Genomic DNA, 27,733 nt, shown 5'->3' with positions numbered 1-27,733 from the left:
TCAGGAAAAGGAAACATTTGATTTTTATTTTTTAAGTACAGATGGTGTAGGGGGGAAAAAAAGGCTACAAGAAGACCAAGAGACATGGGTGCACTATATATAGACGTACAGCTGTTTCCTTCAGGTGTTATAACTCAAAAACGTAGGTTGATTAATTTTGAAAGTTGAAATGTATAGCAGATTCTGATTACATCTGAGTGTCTATAATTTAGCTACTTAGTAAAATTAACTTGACGTTTTTAGTGAGCTGTGAGGACAATAATGTGTGAAGAGACTGAAGAGCAAGTTTGACTGCATGCTCTTCCCTTACCTCCCCCCTTTTCAATTTGCAAAGTTTATTTTTAACTTTTTCAATTTTTTCCAGCATCTTTCCTCTAATACAGACAAATGAGTTTGCTTCCCCCTGCTGTCAGCTGAAGACAGTGTTTTGGTTTTGAGCCTTTCTCATGATGGACTGGAGGTGCAAGTGCTCAGCAGCCAGAACCCAGGATGGAGCTTCAGGCCAGGCCAGGTAGGGGCCAGCTGAGGCTGGGATCTCCAAGGTATGTAACATTTATTAGAGCATAAGACCTGCACAAAGGCACTGGGACCCCCAGTTAAATCCCTTTTTGTACTTCAGAGAAAGCCCATTTTTGTGAACTTCTCAAAGGCAGGTCATACCAGGGAGCCCGAAAGTGCATGGCATTGTTGGTCGTCTTTAACAAAAACTCACTCCTGTGCACAATAGTTGTAGGGAGAAATGGCCGTGTGGGAGGACGGGCTATGACATCAGTTCTGAGGAGCAGAGTACCTGCAGCCCCTGCGATAGCTAGCTGTTGGGCTGGCGCTCGCTTGGCACTTTGGTGTGCAGATCTGCCCAAAGGGAGGGTGCAGCAGCTCCCGCCTTTTAGTATCAAGCTGAAATTCAGAGAAAAGTGATAAAAGGGTGACTATGCGCTATTCAGAGTACTACATCTGATTATCAACAACTGTTGGGAAACCAATTGGAACAAACGAAAGCTTTAGTGGGGAGAGGGGAGCTACTGCTGTAGTACCAGACCTGGCCGTGGCTCGCAGCCCTCAGCCAGCCCCGTGGCTGTAACAGCCGCTTCCACAGCCACGTTTCGACAGGCACAAACTCATTTTCTGTAAAAGACCACTGCAGTTGGCTGTTCTCCAGGGTGCGATATCAAGGACCCAATATAACCACAGCCCTGTGCTGAGGTCTCCCAGACCTGGCGCTCACCTTCCTGGATGACGAGGGCGAGTCATCTTCTATAATGGGGACATCATCAACTTGAAAAAAACATCACCCTTTGCGAAATTCACTTAGTTCAACAGGGCCATGATTGCACAGTAAGTAAGTCTACTTTTGCAGCCAACAACCACTTCCAGTTATGGGCTTGTTAGGGTTAAACTAACCAATTTTCCCTTGGTCCTGGTGTGCCCCTGACAGCAGGCTGCATGTGGTGGGCTCGGATCGAGAGTGGAATTGGAAAGGCACGGGGCAGGACGAGGGGAGCACAGGAGCAGCACAAGTAAGCGTGTTCTATTCCGGTGTTCTCTGGCCTGGCCAAAGGATTGCTATTTGATATATCAACATGGAACATAAAAAAAAAAAAAAAAAAAAAAAATAAGTAAAAGGTTAATTTAAGAAACATTTTTTCAGCACTTTTAGCAGAAAAATGGATTTCAAAACTGTTTGGCTTTGTCCCATCTGTGACCTTCTGTTCTCTTGGTAGAGACTTGGGGAGCAAAGAGGGGAAGGCAGTGTTTCTGCCACCAGCAAACCGCCTTTTGATCCTGACTCCTTGAAAGCAAGTTTCCACCGTCCAAACTCAGCCCTGACAAGTGCTTCTGCCGCACCTAACAACTGCAGCTGATAAGGGCTGGATTAATCTTAGTCACGGGCAGGAAAGAAGTGATCTATGCCAGCCATTATGAAGATTTCAATCCCTTGATGGCTTTGTTCAGTAAGTGCTCAAAGTTCTGGTGTTTCAAACAAAACAACACAAACAGATTGGTGAGTATTTTAAAATTTAATTAATTGTCTGATTTTGGGTAGTATTTTCAGACCTAGCATCAGACTAAGTTTCTAACAGGGCAATGAGAAAGGTCAGAATCAAACAGCTTCCAGAAGAATCTTCCAGATAAGATTAAAATGATTTAAAATATTGAACATTTTACATACTATTATAAAATGATGGCAGCTGGCAGAACTATTTTTCTTTAACCTATGTTCTGTAATTTCAGCAGTGGAGAAACAGTTTGGAAGGTGGGTCGTGCTCTTGATTCTTTCAGGACCTGTTTGACTACAACAACAAACAGCTGCATAACATACAAATATAAAATTTCAAACGAGCCAACTTTTAAAAAAATCTGGATTTTTCTTCAATACCTCCAGTACCTTGTTTCTGTAATAAATATTAAAAACCATCATCTTTTACATTACAGAAAATGTTAAATAAGTTATTTAACAAAATACTTTTTTTTAGTCATTTTTTTTTCTTTTCTCCAAAGGCTGATTCCATTAAAAGAGCTGAATGAACCTTTTTACATCAATAAATAGTAAGGCATAAAGAAGCAAACAACAATCCCAGGACCAGTCTGTCTTTATTATGGGAACTTCCTCCTTCAGAGAATCCTTTTTTTGCTGGTATAGGAAGCTGATTTCTGATTGTCAGGTAGTGGGACCTGGTTAGAAAAGCAATAATTATTACTATTTTACAGTACTTCAAACGCACACAATTTATCCCTGGGCTATAATCCTGCAGAAGGATCTGCAAGTATGAGCACCCGTGTTCAGCAGATCTTCAAATTAAAGTGATAAAATCCCTGTAAGCATAAAGACTTTTTTATGTCACGAATCTCTAACTCAGGTAGGACTGAGACAGTAGTAGAGCCACTTAGCAGAACAGCTACAGAGCAGAAGGAAGTGCTCAGGAAGGCACTGCTGACGAGGATAATGGAGGAGAGATTCATAGAAAAGGAGGAAAATTTAAGGGCAGGCTGGGAAACATACAGCCGTTCAGAGAGGAATGGTGTGAGGAGGAGGAGGGGATTTAGGAGGCAGGAAGTATATTACAGCCTTCTGGGAGTAAAGCCTGAACCTTCTGGGAGAAATCAAAGCTGAACTGTGGATACTTAAACACTCAAAGTAATTTAATGCACTGCATTAGCAAATAGCTGTTTGTAGAAGCGTTGCCTATTGGGTCTGTGTTTAAAAAAACAGAAGCACTGGTTATTAACACATACGCAAGCTTTAAACACGGATGCCTTTTGTGAACTTAGACAGTAGCCAGCTTACTGGACTTTGATCTGATGGAAATTATTGGATGAAGGACATATGAATGTTAATTTAGGGGGGAAGTATCAGAAAAGAGAGGATTTAGCTGGTTGCTTGGCCAGTCATAAAACGCTAATTTAAACATCAAATATTGCAGAATATTTATCACACTGAACTGCTGCCACCCAGACTTGATCTTAACATTGTTCCAGTTGCAAACCCAAAGCAAATTGGACTAATTCTACAAATACTACTGACATAGCAATGTGTATTTCTAATGAGTATATACCAAGGAATTAAATGCAAGCAGAAATTTTACTTACTTCCAGGTTTCCTCTAGCCTTCTTCAAGACATCGTGAGTTAAAACCACTGGAAACAAAGAGATGATTACATTCTGCATGATCTTTCCTATATTCTCCATATTCAGGAGCCCGAATATTAGATAACCAAATATTAAATAAGTATGAATTCACATCTACAAGCTGGGCAGTGACCAGGCAATCATATGCATTTCCTCCACACCACTTTAACTTTCTTACTTATGAAAAATCCAGATCTCTTACTGCATCCCAAGCCCTGTTTAGAAGCTCAGGCCCCTGTATAAACCTCCAGCTGCAAAAAACCCGAGATAAAGGGGTGATGCTGTACAAGCAAACTCAGTCAGGGAAGAGCAAAAGGCCTTGCTCGGCACCCCAGGCAGGTCAGAAGCAACGCCAGCACCAGAATGCCATTTCCTGCCCCTGCAGTCCAGCTGCCACATAATGTGTTTTTCAGATCTAAACTCCAGGGAACTGTTTTTAAAGTATTTCTGCTGTAACAAGAACGATATATGTGAAAACACAAATAGCTCACAACTCCATTTAACATCGCGGCTGCAAACAGACCCCTGTGAGCCAGCTGACCCAATTCCCTCAATCCAAGGCAAAGGAACACTTTCTGTTAATTTTAAGGGGAGATGGTGAGTGATCTAGTGGAGGTTGAGGGAGAGGGAGGAAAACGGTGCAGCTGAGAGGTTACGTGGGATGATGGGCTGGGAAGACGACAGATGGCAAAAGAAGTTAGCCTGCTCCTCTGGCAGTTCAAGGACAAAGCAACCTATATGTGCTTAGGGGAAATCTTGTCAGTGGCTTGTTCTGAAGGGGTCCAAGTTTTTCCCTCTTCATTCAGCTAGTTTGCCTCTGCAGGAAGAGAGCAAGACCTGTGAATGGTGGAGGGGATGCTTCTAAACAAAACTGATATTTAGAAATGTCAGGTTAAATATGTGATTCTCTAATCTGTGTCAGCTTCCTAACTGCTGAAAAATACCATTCACAACTACCAATTTAATATTCCAGTCTCAAAAATAAACAATTTAGCCATAATAAAGATTTTTCATTACAATAATAAGAACCCAACAACTCCAAGGGTATAGCTGTCTGGAGATAATTATACCCTTGGCGGATTACTGCAATTTGGCACTGCATTGTTACATGTTCAGCGGTTCAGATGAGGTTTATAAGCATTCCGTTCTCTTGCCCAGAGAAAACAGACAGAAGACACTGATCCACAAGAATGTTCCAGTCTCTGCCTCTAAATATGTTTAGGAATGCTCAATTAAATAACAGTGGGAACCTGAAAATCCTCAGTGGAGTGCCCAGCTAACAGGATGCTTGGAGAATGAAAGAAGGCAAGGTCACCTACTGGGCTGCCTGTGGTTGCCTGCTAGCAAAAGGAGAAAGGCTGAAATAAAAACAAGTAAAAGCATCATAATAAAATCCAGCAGCTTCCTATGATTCACCAGTTTTGTTGTATGCTTGGTTAGGAATTTGTATACCTATGCAATTTAGAAACATTTCTGAAGTTGCTCTTTAAGGCAAAGGTAACGCGACATCCTTAATTCCCATAATCAATGAAACTTAGAGAAAATTGTATGTAGGTCTTTCTATGTAGCAGAGTGTTCTCTGCTCATAAAGAACTCTGCTGCTAAATTCATTTCACCTGGCAAACTAGATTTTTCTAAATCAAAAATATTAAATTCAGTACATGAAGAGAATTTAGAGTATGTGACACTAATAGTGAGGCTGCTGCTAGCCCAGCAGTACTTCGCATTAAGAAGATTTCATAAAATTTGGGTTTCATTTTATTGGGACCTAATTCAGAAGAGTTTGGATGTGTTGAAAAGGAGTGAACAAAATAAGAGGGAGATGGACTGTTTTATTTTTGAAAGTGTGGATGGGTAGTGGCTGTGAGGATAATATTTTGGTCATAAGGCTAAAAATCTCTGCTGGGTTACACTCTGTACAGTCCTACTGAAATTACCCTTTGTGGCTGGCTGAGATGTCACTGGAGCTAGGAACTGACCAAACTTAATCAGTAAATGCATCCCTGGGATATTATTGGGATGGGCATAATAGATACCTTTGATTTTTATATGACAATACCAAACTGAGTTATTTAACTTTAAAACCTAAAGAAAACCTAATTTTGGATTTAGTGTAAGTAACTTGTACATCATTTGATATAACAATTCTGAAATAAGCAACCAAAACCCTGCCCATAAATACTAAAAAAAACAATCTGCAGGCAGAAGATACACATAACCTAGATATAAAAATTATAGGCTATGGAGCAAAATAACTTTAATTCTTCTGCATTGCATTTAATGACTTGACTAGCATAGTATTACAGCCATTTTCCTAACTGTATGATGTATAACATTTTACATTCTAGATTAATTACTGATAACACAAATGCCATTCCAGCACAGACTAACAAGTCATTTGGTCCCATCTCTTAAGAGAAGGTACGGATAGATTTTATTTTTTTTAAGAATCAAATGAAATCCTCCTCCTGCAGTACACATACTGCCATAGCATGTAGGTAGAAGAGACGTGTAGCTCCAATCAAATCTCTACTGATCAACAGATTAAATTCTAAAAAAGAAGAAATGGATCTCAGAACACTCAGCTGGCCTAGCACAGCTAGAATGTAGTCTATGTCCTACTTGTTATGTTTCCAGATTATTTTCTAGATATGGCTGGTAAGGGTAAAATACCATTTCACAGCATGTCCTAATTTTTCCTTAAAAGACGTAGAGTAAACTTCTGTTTCCCTTGTTCTGAGCCTTCTGTTCTCTCACTCTTCGCACTCTGGTGCACAGTGTTGACAGATCTTTGCTGCTGCTGCTTTGGCTTTTCCCAGTATTCAGCCATCTAATGCTAACTAAAAGCATACTTGCATATTTATCAAGACTGAGGCAAAATCAAAGTTTTGAGAAGGACAGCATCAAAAAGTTTGGCTGAAATGGCCTACAGCAACAGTAACTTTGCCTCAGTCAGGAACTGTTGCAGGACAGGAAACTAATGTGCAATGGCAGTAACTGAAATGGAACAACTCAACTGATGAGTGGCAGCTGCACGGATTGACACGTTATCAGCCAGTGTGTGAAACTGTGAACTGCTTTTCATGGCATTCTATGCAGCCTTTTGCAGTTGCACAAAAATCTTCCTATCTGCATGAGGCTCCAGCACTTCTGTACGGTCTGAATTTCATGCAGTGGTTGTTCCTACCACCTGAGAGCATACAGAAAAATGCACTTGCACCAAGTACAAAAGAAAGGGCACCTATTTTCATTTTGTTGTTTCTCATTTTAGTGGAAGCCATGAACTGCAAAAATAAGAACCATAATAAAGCATGAACTTACACTGGTCGATGATGACTTTCTCCATGTTTTCCTTCAGCTGGTTTGTGGAGTGCAAGCGTTTCACTGTGCTGTGTAACTTCTTCTCTTGCTCAGACAGTTTCTTACGTAATCTCAGTATTTCTGCTTTCATTCCTTCATCCTAAATTCAGAGATGAAAATACTGTATTAAAGCATCATGTAAATTATTTTAAACACTGTTAACGTTTAAACAATGTTAATGGCTAAATACTTCTGTACAAGAGCTTCCCTGAGCTTCCTTAGAGTATGAAATACTCCTTTGTCCTTCCACCTTCACTTCCCCAATGACAAGAGACTACAGTCCTTAGCTGACTTTTAGTGCAACTAGTTTTTCTGCTAGCCTGAGAAAAGTCTTAACACCAGCACTCATTTTTCTTTTTGAATTTTCATTCCTCTTTTTCTTTTTTTGCTCTCAACTGGAAAACATAATGAAGGCTGATGGGACAGGATCAGCAAGTATCCTGTCTGCCAGGTTGAGAACATCCAGCTTCCTTCTCCAGTGCTCTGTTAGTAGTTGAGGCTGCCTTAAATGAAAGGTTGAAAGGCATTGAACAAGTGACTGTGCCAGTTTTATTGCAAAATTGTTTGACAGTATCATTATTCAAGGTTCAATTTTTACCACCAATTCCAACCAAGTTATGGTCAGTATCCTTTAAAACAGGACTACAAGTAGCCCTGACTGAGTCTGTTAGTATCACTGATCTGGATTCTTCGTGCAAACTTAAGCTTGTACATTTTTCTTCTCATTGTGCTACCTGTTAAATAATAGCATCTTCTGGAATTCTCCACTAGCATTTAGCCCTGTAGAAGAACTAATTACTCACAACTCCTGTGGGGCTAAACAGAAGGCAGCGAATGCTCAGTATCTTTTAGGAGACATTCTTTCATACGCTGCATTTAAGACATCAGAAGCACTCTACTGTCCTTAAGATGTCCTCTGTATGTTTGGTAAGAAAATCTAGAAAAGATTCTACCAGATTCCAATTAGGTGCTGTACTGGAAGCTCAAACCTCCCACACGAGGTCAGGTTTTCAGACTGATCCAGATCAAGAAGGTTTAGATCAGTATGACAATAAAGCATCAGATGCATCACACGTACACTGAGACACTTCTGTCTGTATCTGTGATATGTTCAGATACTGCAGTCCAGCCCTACATAAAGCTGTCTATACAGATTATATACGAGGATAAAAATGGAAGTATCCACACTTCTCAAGACAGCCCAAATATGGAGCTGAAACATGAGAGAATTATACTGCTTTTCTGATTTTACACATTTAAGAACGCTAGAAAATAACAACAGAAATGTTATTAAAATGATACATAAAGTGTTTGCTTTCCTAGAGCTTTATTTTCTTCAGCAATATCCCACTTTCCTTAAGAAAGGCATACAAAAAATCAGGGGAAAAAAATTCAAATTTACTTTAGAGACAGAGTTTGAAATAGTTTCATTGTTGAGTGTTGCTATCATGACAGTACAGATAATTCATTCCTCGTTCAGTTTATTTTCATTCATTTGCATAGTGCAATCCTTTTTAGTTAAAACGTTATAAAACTTGTCTTGGGGTTTTGTCACACTTTTAAAAAAGCATCCTATTTTACAGCTTAGGCATCAAAACCGTAAAAGAAAAATGTAGCTCAGATTACATCAAAGTTGCTGAAGTTTCTGTTGTTACTGGTGTATACATATAATCAAATTGAATTTGCTTCTACAATAGGGAGTCCAAACCTTTTCTCATTGAAATGAAACATTTGATACCTGCCTAGGTTTCCTGAATATCACGTAACAAGGTTGCAGATTATATCCTTAATATAAAGCATTTTGTAAATAAACAGTATTTTGTAAAGAAACGTACAATATGATCAGGACAGAAAGCCAGTACATATTCAGCCTCAGCCTTCAGTGATGAGAGCTACTAAAGACTGGGCATCCTGGGTTTCTGATTTTCAAAAGATTGTCCCAAATGGCATGTTCCTAACTCATGTATGTTCCTTGAACCATTACAACAGTTCAAAAAGGCAAAAATCAAACAAAATGAAACATAATAGTACCTGAGTGCCATGAGTAGTACTGTGTACAGCTTTCATTGGAAGGGAGACTCTCCAGAGAAGTTTCAATAAACGTGCAGCCTCTTCTAAAATCTGCTGTACTGTGTTCGTATTTGCAGAAAAGCTGTGCAGGGATGCCTGGTCTGGTACCTGTATCAAAGGATTAGACATTATATTTTACATTTTAAAAATTATTAAAATGTAATCTTCATTAATGGCTTAAATCCAGTCAGTATTGCATATTTTAGATGATGTACAGAGCTCTTATGTGCCACAAAAGCTAATTTGTTAGTTTACAAAGACTGTTGAATTACACATTATCTGAGAATTTGGGGGCGGGAGGGGATATGTCCTAATCAATAACCATGATTAATAATAGATTACATTTACTAGATCTGCTATGCCGCATGGTAATAGTTGGGAACTCTCTCCCTTCTCCATATGCATTTTGTACCATGTTATTTGAAAGTCAAATGATTACAGACATCAATGTAAGCAATATAGATGTTTCTTCCTTAGCAGACCCTTTAAACTGTTGTATTTAATGCCAAAATAACTAGCATGACACACATAAAATGTATTCCTCTGCTGACAGATGAGAAAACCAAATTGAAGGAATTGCACGAATGTGAAATAAAGGAGAGAAAGAATACAAGGGGAGCAAACGAATTACCGAAGCAATGATGATGCCAAAGGGGTAAGCGTAGTGAAGGAAAAGCATTTACAGTTTCTGCCCACATCCAGCATATCATCTGAATATTTATATAGCATTGTTATCTAACCAGGATCCTCCTGTCACATAAAACGTCCTGTTTGCTACGTAGTCTGAAACTTCAGTGATGTAAAGCTTGATAGGGAACTGCAAGTTGTGAAGTTTACTGCTTTTATCTTTACACCACCCAAAGAAGTTAAAAACTTTGACGGATTACTTTTTCAGTCTTTATTAGTATCTTAACTAGGTCATTTGAAAACATACGATACTTCACAGAGTCTTAAGTGTCATTCTGACATCATTCTACTGTACGCATGTGATACCACAAAATGTACTTCAGAGTTGTTGTGGCTTCATTTTCAATAGCTTTACTATTTATAACTAGAAAATACAAGCATTCTTAAAAATATCTCCAGTTATAGTGATTCAACAGTGTCAATGAGCAGTCTCCATTCCAGCGTTTCACTGGTTTTACACCACTGGCATGTTGTTTGAACCTTCTGATCCAATAGCTGCAGTTTCATATAGAATCATAGAAGCATTTAGGTTGGAAAAGACCTCCTCCTTAGTTCATTATTAGCTGCCATGGACGTATAAGGAATGTTCCTTCCCTTTTGTTAAACTTGTAGGTAGATTTGTCTTACTCCATCCACCCCAAATACACTATCAGGCTGTTAACTGTATCCAGATATTAACACCACTAAGTAAGAAAAAGATAGCATAAGTAAACGCTCGTTGTTCTCCTGATTCTAGAGGAAAAGGATGAAATATCTGATATTTTTTTCCTTTGGTATATTATTCAATACAAGGCAAACATTTTATTGCTTTAAGAACCATTATGCTTAATACTACAGCAAGAAAGAGCACCATGACTTGACATCACTATGTCACCCATGATGCAGAAAGGATGATACTCTATGTCTCAGAAGACAAGATTTGAACAGTTATGAGATATCCAGGTTCCTAGACTAGCTACTGGTATTTCTAAAGTATTCAACTGCTCCCAGGAAGTGGAAAAATATCTAAAAGCTTCCCTAATGTAAAACAACTCTCACTAGCATACATCAATCATTAATGTACTGTTATCACCTGGTGTTACTAGAGGACAAAATACAGGCAAGTGGAGAACTTTATCTGCTATCTTCAACTGTATATTAGATTTCTTTTAACTGTCTCTAATTTCCTCGGTTTATCCCAAGCCTTCATTACAAGAGAATTTCCTTAAGTATTTTTATGCTTAGGTTACTGATACATACCCTCACTATAAGCCCTTTCTAAAGTATTTTGGAGATGTATCTGCTTCTTGAGGGGTTTTTTTGTTTGTTTTATATCATTTCCATTTAACAACTACCTGTTTCCGTAGTAAAAGCAAGTAGTTTCACCTCATTTAAAGTAAAAGTGAGATGGCTTATTAAAGGACCAGAATTAACTAATTTATCCATAGCCTCATTAACCCAGAATCACAAATAGGAGTCTGCATCTAGATGAGACTTTGACTGCCCAGGTTGAGGTGTCCCAACAGAGTTATTCAGTTAACAGTGCCTGCTGCACCATTAACCTGCTTCTTTGTTTTTGTAATCTATACATTTTGCATCTCTAGGTAAAATTCACCGTCCTCTAACAGCTTTCACTGCTTACCTTTATGCCAGGCTCCTGCACTTTCGTACCAGTGACCTCTCTCAAAGAAATCTCCATTTCTCCCAAAACCTGTTGCCCTTCTGAAATCTGTTTCCGCAGAGCGTTATAATCCTCAATCAAGCCAAGAACATGGCGCCCATTTTTGTCTGCCCACATACGATGTCCAGGAACAAGACGAGGGGTACATGCTGTACTGGAAGATGAGGTGCTGTCTAAATCATCTTTAGAGGCTGATTGCGTACCTGGGACAGAAAAACAGTATATACATTTTTTATCCCTATATGTAGAACTATTTAATACAAGACTTCTTTCAAACGACCTGGGACACTGATAGCATACGTGTGTAAGATACTTTTGGATGTACCTGTTTTTGCTAGCGAAATGCAATGTCCTTGCTTCTGCAGCTCACAAATGTTTCTGCTGGCAGCTGGGCATTTGCAAAGATTTTCTGCGCATCAAAACAGGAGAAGGAAGAGCGTATCAGTAGAAGTTAACATACATTAAAAAATCTTCTTAGCTCTAATTCTGTTCCTCTTTTTGCTGATGCTGCACTTAGACTCAGGAAGCAGAGAAACACAGCTAGTTTTCTACTACCATGCCATATATTTTCCAGCCTTCACCTACATTCATTTTTTTTAGCATCTGTCCGATGTTCAAGACAGCTCCCAAAATCAAGTCACCATCAGAAAATCCAAAATATACTGAACATATTTTAATCAACTCCACAAGTATGACACTCTCTATCGTGATGACGCTAAGAAGCCATTCCCATATGGAGCACATGACAGTGCCCAAGCAGGAAGCCCACAGAGAATGGCAGCCACCCATAAAGGTTATCAGCTATGTTCAGCATCTTTCTGATTTGCACATGGTAATTATGTTCACTACATATTTCAACTGAAGTGTGATTCTCATTGGAAGTGAGATGGTAAAAAAAAAACAAAACCTGTTGTGTCTCACGAGCTCTCCCACCCATTCCCTGATGGTGCTGCTTTGTGTGCTGCATAAGGTCATTTAGGTAGGCATGTGCAGCTGAAGTGCATGGAGTTACAAAGCCCCATTATTATTCCTTCCCACAATGTGCTGTGTACCTGTACAAACAGCAGGAAGGGAGACTTTATGCTGTACATATGGAAAGCTGTTACTATGCTGAGTACTTCAGCAGCAAGGAAGAGCATTCCTGTGCCCCCTGTTTTCCCTGTACATCTATCTGTCTTGGGACCATAACCTAACCCTTAGCATAATGAGAACATTTTCCCTGATTTGCTAAAACAGTATCACTTAACAGTGATTGAAATAAAGCTAAAATATTCCTCAAGGCCATAAAGGGGACAACTGATTTATACAAAGACCATTTAGTGCTCTTATCGATCCTTCTTGAGTCACCATAGCAAATGCTATAGAGCTGTGCATGAAAAAAAAGAACCTCCAGATAAGCAAAAATTATTGCAATTTAACATAGGCATCCTTCCATCCCAGATACTTTCTGCAAATGCTTTTCTTGAATGAAAAAGAAGTGACAGTTGGAGGCTTTAAGACAGTACAGTGTGCATTTTACTTCCCCGTGCACTAATAGCTCTAACAGGAAAAGGATTTGAAAGGCTGATGGGCAGCTCCCAAATTGTGCAGTTGATGTTGAATAAAGCACTAAGAGCATCTTTAAAGAACAAGGTACAGTTTCTACAGCATAACAAAAGCATGTGTGGCACAGTACCATTCATTCCTGCATAATGCTGAGATTCTTGTTTGAAAAGATAGTTGATATTCACAGCTGACACTGATCCCACTTCCTCCTTCTTTTCTTTTGAAAGCTGTTCCTCTAATTTTTCATGCAAAGTCTTGTTTGTCTCTATGCTTCTTTCAAGCTGTACTCGCAAACTCTGTATTTCAGTCAATAGTTCATGTAAGTCAACTGGATTATTCTGATCTTTTCGAAATTCTTCTGATGCATCACATTTGGGATCTGAGACAATTTCAAAAGAAACACTTAACATCTTCAACAATTAAAATAATATTAGCCATTATCAGAATGCTGAGCAAGTAAATTATAGCCAGCTTTATCCTCAATATTAAGAATTAACTACAAACAGCATTAAGATAATGGTTTGACAAAAAGCACGTCTTAATTGCTTCAACCCTCAAAAGATTTAAAGAGCTGAAAATTATTTTTTACTTTGTCCATAAAAGCTAATAAGTCTCATGCCAAAAGCAAAAATATAATAGCAAGAGAAGGAAGAGGATTTACAAAATTTTTATATTACTGCACAGTCTGGGGAAAAAAAAAGAAGAAAGAAATAGGTGATCTTGGAGTATGGAGGAGGGATAGAGTACAATTGCGAGTTTAATTTTATACACTGCCGAAAAAAAGAAAATAGTGATCACCTGGCAACCACAGCAACAAATCTGAACCTCAAAAAAGCAAGGGCTGCATTTGTCTTTTCACAGAAGGCAGTCAGCACAAACAATTCCATGTATTCCCCCATGCTGAAATCAAACTGTTCTCCACATAGTGGAAAGGATTCGAGAGCATGAGGTGGGTGCTGCTGCTCTCTCATTACATTACTAGTTCTGCAGGAAGGTTGCTTCTATCCCTGAGCCAGCCTTGGCTTAAAGCCCTGCGCCAACAGGGCTGCTCTGCTGCAGCTAGGCATGAAATACAGCGGTGGCAGGGCATATTACTGAAGGTAGAAAGAAGAAAATAATCAACTTTTACAAGAACTTTAAACGGAATATTAACTCCATCCTGTATGCAGTACTTAGCAGAGCTCCACTTTTTTACCTACCCATGCCACCAGCTGCTTGGTGCTCTAACGTCCTTAAAAGCACTAGAAAGAACTCATGTAAGTCTCATTCCTTCCCCTCGCCTTCCGTGACAGACAAGTGGGCAGGAAATTATTAAATGTCTTATTCAGAAAGCAGTTCCAGCACTCCTCTCAAGCCCCAGGGAGAAGACACTACCCTCATATTCAGACGAGAGAAAGCACAAGCTACCTGAGCAAGCACGACCTGCGAGGAAGGAGCAGCATGTTTTCAGATGAAAACTAAATACTCAACGTGCCCACCAAGTTTATTCAGCCTGAGCAACTTTTAATATTTGAGCTTAGCTTAGCTAAAAAGGTAAAGGGAACTTGGGTGTGCCTAGCCGGAACACAATCAAGCGTCTCAACCTCACAGTTACATTTCCAAGTAAAAAGCAGCATTTTATCATCAAGTTGTTGCTTCTGCTTTGCACAGCAGACCCGAGCAGAAACAAAGAAATAGTGACCCAGCCGTACTGTCCTTTGACAAGATCTTACTCAGAGGGAAGGGACGCATGGGCCAAGACATCCCTTGTGCATTTATACCTGTCCTCTTCCTTTTTGCTTCTTCCAGCTTTTCATAAACCTTGATCTCAGTTCGCAGCGACTGCAGTAACTTCTCATTCTCAGAGAGCTGACGTTGCTTTACATTCATTTCTGTTTGCAACCTGTTAAGTTCCAATAAAATGCTAAGTTAACAGTTGAATTTTTATCCTTTATTTCAAAATCTAGAATCCACTCCCCCTTCCCCCACAATTCTTCCCTCGCCTTTTGAATACATCTATGCACCTCATTAGCGTTAATGGCTATGGCTAAACACATGCATGTCACACTGACAATTTTCTTCCCTGAAAGAATGTCTAAATGTGGACAGAATCAATACCTGTTTAATTCATTACGACTGCTGTAAATTTCACATGTCAGATATTTGGTTTCATCTTCCTTTTTGCCGATTTGTTTTTGCAACCTTTCATTTTCTTTCTTGATGCATTCATAATCCTCATGAAGATGCTCAATGATTGCATTCTTTTTAGAAAGAGATTCTCTTAACTTATCATTTTCCTTTTGTTTATCTGAAACAAGAAGAAACACAAGTTATTTGTAATGCCCACAACCCACTAAAGCGATGCTCTTTAACAAAATCAGCTTTTTTAGAGACTGTCAGAAAATAACAGCTGCTCTTCTGAGTTTTAGGATTTCAGTATTTCAATTTTCTATTGATTTTTGCTAGATGCATTTTCTGTAACAGTGCAACACTTAACTCCCAAGATTCACAAAGGGTTCCATAAAAGAGCTCAATAAATAACTGTGTAGGGCTTCACACGCCAAATGCCCCCACTACCTGGAACTGGTCAGAAGGATGGCATTCAAAAACTAGCGGCAGCAGTTTCCCAAAGAAGGCTGTGAACTTTGCTAATCCTCACAAAATAGTAAATTTGACTTCTCTTTTGGAAGAAAAGAAGTCAGTAGGACTGCTTCAGGGAGCAGAATCCATGCTCCTCTTTGTCCCATAGAAATCCCTCTGTTCTCTCCTTCCCAGCCAACTGTATGACAGCAGTCCTTTCCTTGGCACAAGCAGTTCCCCCTGTGACAAAGAATTGTTGGTAGGGGCAACTGAGCACATTGGAACAGCTGCAACCAGAGAGGTTTATAAGGACCCTAAATTTTTTTTGTGACCCTACATTCAGTATTAGAAAAGGAAGAGGCACCCTTGGCAAAGAAACAGCAGAGCAGAGTCATTCCAACTCCCAGCTGTTAGAAAATCATTTCCTCATCTTCTGTGAAAGGCTATGAAAATGGTAATCCCCATGTGCTGTTGAAAAGGTGCATCCTCAGCCTTTCACTACTAAAGGGCTAAGCTAAGACTAGACAGAAAGCACCTGAGAAGAAAACAAGCAGGAAGTAACTATGAGGCTTTTCTTCTCTAGTGCCCCCAGGAATAAAAGGAAAAGAACTCACAAACTCCAGAGACACTGACATTATTTTAAAACTCAGGGTTGACAATGTGTTATTCACTGTGGTTCTTATAAAATAAAATAAAAAAAGAAACTCTGATATTATCGGATCATATTGTCAGACGTGGAAACAAAAGCAGTAATACATTAACAAAAATCAGATTGTAAACAAAACAATAAGCAACAAGAGGCACTAAAAGAGAGGGCTTTGGAATAGAGGCATGGAGAAAAAAGAATTAAGAAAATGGTAATAAAAGGCAAAGGGAGGAAAAAGAACGTGTAAAAAGAAAGGAATGTAAAAAGAATGGAAAAATGAAAGCACGCATCAAATGGAAAATGCTACGAATAAACAGAAAGAAGAAACATTACTGCTACTCCTTTATCAGTTAACTTCAGTATGAATGCTTACGGTTGAGCACAGAATTTCAGGAGTGGGAAGAATGGAGAAGTCAATTTAATGGACTGTAAATACTTTATTGTTTTCTGATTTGGAATGAGTTGTAGTCTACTCCTGTAAAGCACGGTTTTGCATTTTACCTCTGGATCCTTTTGCTAGCATTGCATTCAGAACTTGATTTTGCTTCCTCAGGAAACGTACTTCAGAAGTCAGAGAATTATCCTGCTCTGAGCCACGGATGAAAATGTTTGCAGAACCTATAAATATATACATAAAAGATGATTTATGAGTCATCTCTAGGTCATTAACGATTAAACTTTCCAGACAAGAACGATTTAAAAAATCACAGAAAAACATGTTATGAAAGTATTTATCCTCTCTGTATTTTCAAGGTTATCCTTACAGACTGAAAGGCAGTTCAGGTTAATGCCAGGTAACCCAAAGCCCTGCATCACAAGTACCTCCCATTGCTGGACAATAATTACCAAAATTGCAAAATTATCCCTGGAAGTCTTTAACTATCAGACAAGAATGCAACAGGACAAAACAGGAGCATGTTGTGACATTGCTATTCTTTTAAAATAATGCAAACTGTACCAAGGTTCACCCATATTTCTGTATTCCTTGGTTCATACTCTGTTGTATTCACTGAAACCACTGCAGAGGACTGCTAGATTTTACAAATTAACTAACAGTGGGTAATGCTGGAAGTAACAAGCCTGTTTATCCATATGGTACCATGCCAGCTGAGAGCGTAGGGCTGGAGTCACCATCTTTGCCTCTGATTACAACCTGAGAACCCATTTATAATCGCAGAGATGAAGACTTGTACTTTAATTTCAGCTAATTTAAAATTACACAACTGAGCCAGTGTTGATTGACGTAGGGCTTCCATCAATAACCTCGGGGAGGAAAAGGCACCTCCAGTGTGTGACTTCTCTCCAGTGCCTCCAAGAGGAATGCTTGGATTTAATACCTGACTTTTAGAAACTTCAGGCTGATGAATCCTACTCTGAGTACCTCATTGCACTATTCATATGAATATAAGTGCTAAATCGTGTATCCAATCAGTCAAATTCCAGCCTAGGTAATCCTCATTACGTACTGTATTTACACTGCTTATCCCCCAGCGGTGCATACAGTGCATCCTGAGAACTACCATATTCCACTCGCAAGGCAACTGCCTCTGAAATGCAAGTCAAGTAATAGCTATTGCCCTTTATAACCTATTTATAGTCAGTAAAACACTTCAGGACCCACTGGAATTAACATTACCATTAAAAGTGTTTTTCAGCTGATTGGTTATCCCAGTATGTACAATGCTTTAGTGCTTGAGATAACTGCATGAGTGTCAACTATTTGGTTAATACAGAAATAACCAGCTGGCAAAAAAATTAGCTGAATGGGTGAGGAGGATGCCTTTCAGCTCTGGCAGTTCAATTCAATTTGATGTGCTGCACTTCCTCTGAATAATCTCATTTTATTGTAATCCCAACTGAAGCTTTTACCAACTACCTAACTGGGATGTAGTGTGCCATGATATGCACCTCTTGTCGTTACTGAAAGACTCAAAGGCTCTAGAAGTCTGGCACTAATGGCATTTTACTATCTATATGTTAAAGAGTTGAGGTAGCTATGTGAACTCAAAAGGCTTTTTCCTTTCAGATTTTAACAAAGCAATTCAACTTGAAGTGGCAAGGCTTGATGGTCTCATCTTGATTCTAATTTAATTTATTGCCCATCACCCAGCTTTATCCTATTTGAAAAGTTATGCTATCACAATCCTACTGAAAGGCTTTAGAATATAACTATTAGTTATCTTACATAATAAGGGATAATGTAGAGCCAGTGGTAATAAGGCCACAATCCTGCAATTTGACCCACTACTGAGACTACTACTTCTGTGCAGAGCCCTGCTGACATCAATTACGCTCTCCATAGATGCAAAGGTCCATCCAAGCAGAGTACAGTGAAGCATCAGGGCCTACAATTGTGAAACACTTGAGTTTTCATTATGTTACGTGCTGAAAAAGTGAGCACTAAGGAAGCGTACCTCGAAGGTTTCAAAGGAAGCACTGACTGAAAGGCAGGCACTACAGAAAATCACAGCATGGAGGAAGGAAGGAAATACTCACTCCCAAACAAAGCAAAACAAACGCAAATTCAAGCAGAAGATAAGTCTGAGGATATATATTAGTTACTTACGGGTTAAAAAAAGCAAACAATCCCCCCCTTTTAATGTTAACCGCTGTTAATAACATTTGAAACGTAGGAAATTCAAAATTAAACCTTTGATTTTATTTTGATGCCTCACATTTGAAATGATTGAAGCAATTATTTCAGATCTACTTGCACTGCAAATCTCAGCTCTATAGTAATGATGTAGCCATTACCAGCTCTTGGGTCATTTATAGAATACCAGAAGCCCAGAGGCATTTAAATACTTAGAAAATCTACTTAATAAAAATAGCATAGCAAAAATAGTGGCTAGGTGTGTGTATATACATACATATAATATTTATCAGATAGACAAGAGTAATTCAACGTATTGACTTTCTTTGAACCAACAACTCAATATCAAATGAATTTAACAGGCTCTCATCAACAATTGAGTACATTACACCTTATTTGTCCTCTTTAAAGGAAAACAGATGAAGGGTAATAAGTTAAAAGTTAAAAAACTGTTTTGAATGATTATGCCCCAAAGCTAAAATCTCCTTGAACTTCACTTAGGAACTTCTTTTTACACTGAAAGTCAATAAAAAAAAAAATATATATATATATATATATATATATTATATAATACAAAAATAAGTAGCATCACTACTAGAGGAGAGAACGCATATATCTGATACCATGAAAGAGATCTTCAAAACTGAGAGAAACAGAAAGTGCTGAAAGAACACAGTAACAACCAGGAACTGTTGTAACACATACCTGTTTTTTCCTTCCGTTTTGAATTTTTTCCTCCATGCATTGGTAGATGCACTAAGGCAACAAGAAGACAGATGGAAGGCATAAGACAGTTTATAAAGAAAATATACTTTCCCTGCATTAATGGATGCCCTTGCCAGAATCTTTATGAAGCTGTAAAAGAGCTGGAAGTGTTTCAGTGTGGTTATTTCTAGAGAACGGTATGCCTTTCCAGCAGCGTAAATACTTCATGAATGAAATGGATGCTTTTTTATACACCTTTCCATCGGTGTAAATTATTCCTGAAAGCAAACTGCCATTTGTAGGTAGTATCCATTTAAACAACAACAGAAATGGATCACGGGTATGATGTAAAACATAATGAATCTAATGTCAATATTAGTGAAACTGAGTAAGAGGAAAGCATATGTGTATTTATTGCCTGCTTCCACTCTGAGTAATATTGCATATTAATCAACTCTCCTATAGGGGGAAATGTGGGAAGGAGAACATGAATAGAGAAAGCAAAGTGTGGGAAAGTATGCCTGGTGCTGTGGGCATGAAAAGGTGCTACAAAACCATCCTTCCCGAGAGCCTGGCTACCTTTTCATGAAAGTTCCAAATGCACCACAGAGCTCAGCTTTCAAAGACGCTGAACACTAACAACAGCAAGCACTGACTCTGAATTTGCATGCCTATTTTTAGTATTTTCATCCACTGCTTCATATTAGCGTTTGGAATGAAAACCAACTCTATGTTAACATTTGCATCAGTTTGTCAGATAATTCTCATTAAAAATGCTCCATGTCATTTTGTGTAGAACATATTTATCACACCAAGCAATTCAAATGACAGAACACCATAGCCTAGGCTCTGTGCTCTACTCCAGTTATTTAGTCCCTGTATGGAAACAAAATCTGGCTTTAAAGCAGTCAGAGAAATCCAGAAGTCATCTCCACCAGTCCTGTTCACAGAGGCAGTGTACTGTCCACCCTGCATGTACAGAGACTAGGGGTAGGACAGCTAATTCCACAGCATTCCTACTTTGTACCAATAGCAGCAACACAATTTGGAGCAAGTCACCTCCTCTGTTCATTCTGGGCCCAGACCCAAATTATGTTGATAAAATTGGCTTCCTCGCCTGCAACTGCCCCTGGCTCGACATGGCAGAGAATTAAAAGAGGGTGACAACCTAACATCCAAGTCCATTATAACAATAATGATATCCTAAAGGAAAAAGAAAACAGGCGGGTTCCTGATAACTGAACTAGAAGGCCTTTCAATTTTCTGGATGAAATTCAACCACAGTATCATCAAATGGCATAAAACTACCTGGTAGCACTGCAGTCCTGTTCTCTTAGCAATATGTGCAATTGTTGGTTTGCAGCTTTGAGGTGGACCTGTGCATCTCTACTGGACACACTGCGAGCAGTGGAGTCAAGGAAGAGGCAGGCACAGGATAAGTGTATTTGGAAGCATGGAAAAGCTATGCCTGCTGATGAAGCTCAAGACACAGCAGTATTCAGAGAAAGGCATATCATTTCCCAACTGTAAAGGGGTGGGTTTTACTCAAAAAAGGACACAAACATTTCCTACAGTGTTTACTCCCTCAGGCTTTAAGCAGGAAAGGTGGATTTAACTTATCAGGAAAAAAATTCTTACCTTGATCTAGTTCTTTGTCTATTACTTGTCTCTCAAGCTGTTTCCTCAGTCTCTCGTTGTTTTTTATGGAGTACTCTAAACGTTGTCTCAGGATTCGAATTTCTTGAAGATGTTCCGCTAATAACTCTGAATAAACCAAGAGACCACTTCTTATTTAGAGCAAGTGCTTGTATTCCTTTCCTCTGTGTACTCCTGTCAAACCTAATGTGCGTTAATACTAAAAAATGACACAACTGTTCAAAATGTTAGACGCTAAATATCTGGCTCCTTAACAGGTTTTTTTTTTCCATATAGGGTCCAAACCACACATTCACTGAAAACTACTCCAAATTTTAATTTAAACAATGGTCCAGTTTTAAGGCTTTTTAAGCATCTTCCTACAAAACTGTAGCAGATCACAATTTTGTGTAGTTAAAACATTGCCTGGACTTGGGAAGGAATCCTAAGTTCTGCAATACGGCTTCAGTTCAGACTCAGCACAACAATAGTACACATTTTTCCTTACAACAATAGGAAGCTTACCAGAGTAACTCAGATATAAATTTGACTTTGGCTTACACAATGCATACCTTAATAAATAAATCTGTTCTATCAAGTTTCATTACTGTACCTGTTCCTTCTTGCTTTGCCATTCTACAATTTTTCTTCCATTGGCTGTAAGTTTCAGCTTTACTCAGGAACTTATCTGTTCAAACTGTCACTATCTTATTTGTCAGTTTATCCATGTCATACACTCCTGGTTTACTCTGCAATATTTTTCTCCTGAACAGTACATGCTATCTCAGCTATTAAATTTTCATCACTGCCTATAACAAACTACTGCAAGCACTGCTTGTGTTTAGTGAAACTATCCAGGTCAAACATGACACCGCTTATTAATTATGCAGCACTTACAATTCTCAAGGAAACACAACACTGGCTTTTATAAAATTAGAAAACCTCTCTTTTTCAATGCAATAATCTCTTGACAATTGTCTATTTTTTCCCTCATAACTTGTCTATTTAAAGACCGTCTAGAGTACTGTAAAAGATGATAGGCTAAAACAACAAAGACAAAATATCATAGTTAATTTTGTTTCAAACAGGAGGTAGTTCAAATCGCTGTCATCTCTGTATGCCTTATTACTGAAATTGCAATGATTATGCAAGATACTGGAAAGCTGAAGCAGACAAACATTCTTCATTATTTCTTAATTAGTTCCCTTGTGTCTTATTTATCACATTTTCCCAATATCTAGTGAATCTTCATTGGGAAAAAAAATTACCTGGGGGAAACTTATTTGGCAGAAGTGCCAGTGTGCCACGTTGTCCTTCTCCTAGGTCGTGTCTGTGCTCTGGTGATCCAAGAGATGACTTTTCCGACAAATCACAGTCAGACAAGCTATGAAGAGCAGATGGTACAGGTGATTCATCCTTAAGTTGCTGGTACATTGTGGTGTTCTTCTCATTCTCCCTTTTGAACAAAACAAAATGTTTTAATTTACAAAAATTATTTTATTGTTTCAGAAGCATAAACTGAGAACACAGTGGCATGCTTACAGGACTCAGGTTAGGCAAGTGACTTTATGTGACCAAATATGACAAAGAACTATGCATCAGTGGTATGTATCAAGTCTGAAATTCAAACCTATGTCAGCAGGAATAATCAATAAAACTCAAGCCTAGTGTTCACATTCCAGCGCTAGCTGAGGTCCGCTTTGCATTAAGGGGCCTCAGATTGCCTTAAACAGGCAGCTGAGGATTTCTGTCACACGAAAGAATCCCAGGCTGCCATAAAAACAACATGAGCAGCATAACAACACGGGCTCTCTTCACCTTCACCCTTATGCTACTTCTCTTCAGCATGAGGGTGTTTTGAGAATGAAGTTCAACATCACTGTACTCCGGTGATCCTGAGCCAGCCCCAAGGTCACGCAAACAGAAGAACTACCCTTCCTAGCAGCTGCAATTAGGATTATATCTAAATACACACCTTGGTGTATTCAGCACAAGAATGAACGTTTTATGTTTGTTCATGAAAGGAAAAAGCTTGGTAGCATGATGTCTCATCTCAGTATCTCAGCCCTTTGCTGAGAAGTAGCAAAAAAAGCCCAAGTTTGTTTTCTATGAATATTCTATTAACAGAACAGATATTAATGAAACAGGCAACATAAACGAAGCACTCACCAAAAAGTAAGACAGTTGAAGTTGGACTACAAAATATAGAGCATCCTTACCAATTTATCAAATAACATGGTATTTAGATAACATGGAGTTACACTCTTACCTTTGAGCTAATTCATAAAGTATAGTAACTTCTGCACCTAGTGACTCTTCTGCAAAGCAAAAACATCTGATTAAAAACAGATATTGAGAATAACACTTCTTTCCCCTCCATCTTAAACTATTTATATACAGAATGGTAAATTAATGAGAATTTACAGAAGCCAACAGACACTCAACACATTGTGCATTAATGTACATGAGCAAAACCATTTATGGCACAGCAAGAAAGCCAAACTTTCATTGGGGTTCAAAAAATGTCTAAGGAAGGACTATGCAACATATGTGCCAAGTTTTACAGCCTTAGTGCTTTAGTTAGCATACAGAGGTGAAAAGTTGTGCTATACTGCAAAAGGATTGGGATGCATGTCGCTGCTACCGCATTAAAAATTGCAAAAGAACAATTCCATTTCACTTGGATTTTTCCCATCTGGAGCCACGCTAACCAGTTGTCCTTAAACGGGCATGCACAAGACTCTTCCTGCAATATTCTCAGTGGCACAGTGTCAGCATAAGCACAACTCGGTGTTAGGGACCTGGACTCAGACACTGATTTGAATTCGGAAATAAGAGTTGTGTGGTGTCACCTTGGCTCCCCACATTGTAAAATTTTTGTGCAATTAAGCAAAAGTGGCAGGCAAGAGTTGCACAGCTGAAATTTCTGGGGAATGAACTGAAGGTCAGGATGGAAACGCAGAGACAGACGGTTGTTTATGCTTCTTCTTTACAGTCAATTCTTAGTAAGCTGAATGTTCTTTATCGCCTTACAAACATCATTTTATTTTAATGTGTGATTCAATGCAACACCATTGTGTTAGATATATTGAATTGTCTCAGTTGTCAGTGACTTTTCATAGCATATAGGATACCATCTGTTGGCTTGATGCTTTTTTTTTTTTTTTTAAGACATTTAATCTTTATTCACAGCAGTCTTCTTATTTGTAATGCAAAGAATCTCTGTAGCCACTGAAATCATTGAAGACACTCAATCTTTTATTACACTGCTATGACACGCTAGCCATAATACCTTTTTCTCATACACAGCTTCCTTCTATGAACAATCAAAAACAGCAAAATGCTGCCACTATCTTTAAAGAAAGGCAGAATACAGATCATTCTATGGCTAGGACCTGAATGTTTCAGAGCAAAATGATCTTCTAGAGCCAATTTCAGGAAGATGTAGGGGTCAGGGTCCCTATTTTAGGCCACTTCAAGTGTTTGGCTAAAGATGCCAGTTTTGCAGCTGACATCTGTGGAAGCACTGCCAGCTGCTGGGAGAGATACAGCCACACTTGTGACGTTAGGGCTAAAATAAAACTTTTATTAAACCATAACCGCTATGTTTTGAACAGTTCAAATAAGCATGTATATAAACAATTCAAAATGGAAGGCGCCAATATGGAAGGCAACTACCAAATTAAAATCCAGTCTTTTTGGAGGATTAAAATTTTATACTCCAAGGCAGTCCTCCACATAAAACATTTAAAAGCAACCATGAGGAAGTAAGGGTTTCATCTGCACACAAACACAAACAAAAAATCTACACATTTTGAGAACACTAACATGACTCAAACAATAAGCACAAAACACTGCTACTTACCATACAGAAATTTCCTTTCTAGCTTCTCAAACAATAGAACGCTTTGATTCAGCTGCTCACGGAAGCCTTCAGCAACATAATAATCTACATCACTGGCTTGAAGCAGTTCCTCAAAAGCTTTAATAAGGCTCGTCAGATGTTGATGGTAAGTGACACAACCACCGTGGATCTCTTTAATTTGTTGGTGTTGAAAGGAAAGCTCTTGAGCTTGCGAATGAACTAATGAATCATATCTGAGAAAATGAAATTATCTTTGAAAGCAATTTTCTGACCATAAATAACATTTAAATATAAATAAAAAGTGAATTAAACTTATACTTCTAAGCTATAATTTTATGTGACTCAATTTTCTTTTAAAATGCTTTTACAGCCACAATGACAAATATATTGTCTCTAACTGTTGAGTTTTGTATTTATGGGCATAACTTGGGGGTTATTATCCTTCACTTAACTGCTTCATTTGTAAGATGTGCAGAAACTAAAATGATGAACTTGTTTGTCTGCCTGGAAGTAACCTGGATGGCATGCAAAGGTGCCAAAGCAAAGCAAATAAGACTGAATACACGAAGAGAGTTTTTAAAATTACACGTATTTTTTCCTGTTTTTTCAATTCAGTATAGAAGATCAAATGGAGCTGTCCCTTCTGAAACTGTATATAGTGGCTGCCAGAAGCACAATATTGGACTTTCTGAGCTCATGGTTTCATCTAGTCTGACAAATCCTACATATCTCCGAAGGCTTATTGCCAGAAATGTGACCATGACAACTACTGTAGTGTCCAAACTCTTCTCCACAAGCTAGGGTATAAATTTCAATTCAGATCAATTGAATTTATTCTGCACTTGTGATTATAGACATCCCCTTTGTAATGTAATTGTCTGTATCACACATCTTTTTACAGATTCATACATTAGTGGAAGGAGTGAAAAGGGAGAGAGGACCCGAAAAAGTGCACGGAGTCAAACAAAAGAATACATAAACAAAATGTCTGGTGGTGTGGGTTGTTATGCAATTTTTATTGTCATTTGTATAGGAAAAGATATGTAACTCATTTTTGGGTCTGTCACTTGTGACTCATGTTGTTGTCCTAGACAGTGGCCATAAAAACCTCACAGCGATCCATGCCACCTCATTGCTTAATTTACAGTCAGATCTGCCTTTGTAATATGACAGAGTTGTATTTTCAAGGTATGTAAATTTATATGCACTAGGTAGCAGGACTGTATTTTATGACAGTAATACTAAGAGATATACAATTGTCCGTGTTGCTGGTTGCTCAACATGTCCAAACATTTCTAGTCAAGCATTCTGAAGAAAACCAATAGGATGAATCTCTTTCTTTGTTATACCTTCCTGCCACTCTACTGGCCCTCAGGCAAATAACAACACTAAAGCCAGGGAAAAAAAAAAAAGTTTTGTCTTATGAGACCACATTTTATGTCTGTGATTTGTACATATGCTATCAGAAATGCTGCCCCCAGTCTTTCCATATGAAAAACAGGACTGATACTTTCCAGCCTCCCATAAATGACTTTCTAGCTTAGATGTTTATGCCATAAAGTTTCATTTATTAATTTCAATATATATCTACTTTCACATCCTTCAAAGGAGGCACTACAGCACACAATTGTAAAATAAATTATAAATAGTCTCAAATTCTTATTTTATACATAAAGTGTGGTCACACAAACAGAAGGGCTACCATAAATCTGTCAGCCAACTCTGCACAGAAATGTTTATACCTTAAATGGGATGTTCCATTTTCTTATATTTGTCACCTGAAGAAAAAGGAAAAGCTGCAAAACTGCAAATATTTGATTAGCATGGTCATCCCAACCCATGGAATAACCTAAGGATATTTGACTTTGCTCGGAGAGGACATCTTGCACCAAAGAGTTGTTGTGGGCCTGAGGTGTGGGGAGAGACACAGGAGTCTGGCATAGCACAGAGGATGTTATGAGCTTATCGGGAATAGTTCTGTACTAAGAGAAATAATATTTTGTACTTCAGGGCTTCTCTTAACTAAATGTTTCAGCTGCTTTATGTTAATGTTAGTGAAATTTATCCTTCACTGTTACACATTCGCCCATGAACAAAATTACCTTCATATTACCTTCCCATATTATTTGGTAGTGCTTTTTACAGAAAGGAACATGAAGCAATAACAACTTTACTCACTTGGATGGCAATGCTTCTCTCAGTTTATTTTGAAGACAATACACTTCATCAAGATGAATATCTGCAACTTGCTCTTTTTCAAGGCCTTCCTCATTTGCTGAGAGTAGTTCCCTAAGGTTTTGTGCTGTCCATGCATCAGGTACTTTTGAAGACTGTGAATTCCTATTTTCTGCATGGATCTCATAACCCATAGGTTGATGTAAACTAGAAAATGGTTTGATTTCTTGCATAGCTGAATCTTGCACTTGCATAACATGCCCTTCCACAGGCAAGGTTGTGTCACTCAAAAATATGTTGGAAATACCACTCGATACAAGCTGGTCAGAGGTCTGTAAATGAAACACGAACATTTTGTACTTTTCGAGCTCAGACTTCATATCCTTAATTCTTTGTTTCAATTCTTCTTTATCATCTAGGACTTCACAGTCATCAAGTGCATCTGTACTTGTTACACTCAATTTAAGAGAACGCAGGCACTTGGAACCTGAATTCGCAGTGGCTGAGTCAATGTCCTCATGTTCCATTGAATAAAACTCTTCATTTATCTCTTTTAATGAGTGCTGGATATTCACATTGGTAATGTTATGATGATTTTCCATTTCT

The 27,733-nt window shown here is 38.5% G+C and overlaps 1 protein-coding gene across 2 annotated transcripts; it reads right to left on the bottom strand.

Moving 5' to 3' along the window:
• Positions 1-27,733, bottom strand: CDK5RAP2 (CDK5 regulatory subunit associated protein 2). Of its 2 annotated transcripts, none has more exons than XM_050714538.1 (16): positions 27,615-27,733; positions 27,131-27,459; positions 24,953-25,185; positions 23,357-23,405; positions 22,356-22,543; positions 21,091-21,216; positions 16,656-16,772; positions 15,047-15,236; positions 14,710-14,831; positions 13,080-13,328; positions 11,730-11,813; positions 11,366-11,607; positions 9,019-9,165; positions 6,949-7,087; positions 3,589-3,635; positions 1-2,673 (listed from the first exon to the last, which is right to left on the bottom strand). In XM_050714538.1, exons 1-16 carry the CDS (start codon positions 27,669-27,671, stop codon positions 2,614-2,616), a joined length of 2,379 nt encoding a protein of 792 aa, XP_050570495.1. In that variant the 5' UTR covers positions 27,672-27,733; the 3' UTR covers positions 1-2,613. The 2 variants fall into 2 exon arrangements, with proteins under 2 accessions (XP_050570495.1, XP_050570494.1); XM_050714537.1 differs by adding an exon at positions 19,453-19,503 and having other exon boundaries at positions 27,131-27,727.

This window comes from Cygnus atratus, chromosome 19 (genome assembly GCF_013377495.2).
Source record: "Cygnus atratus isolate AKBS03 ecotype Queensland, Australia chromosome 19, CAtr_DNAZoo_HiC_assembly, whole genome shotgun sequence".
NCBI lineage: Eukaryota > Metazoa > Chordata > Aves > Anseriformes > Anatidae > Cygnus > Cygnus atratus.
The sequence above is the reverse complement of the archived record's forward strand: the minus strand, read 5'-3'. Positions and strand labels throughout refer to the sequence as shown.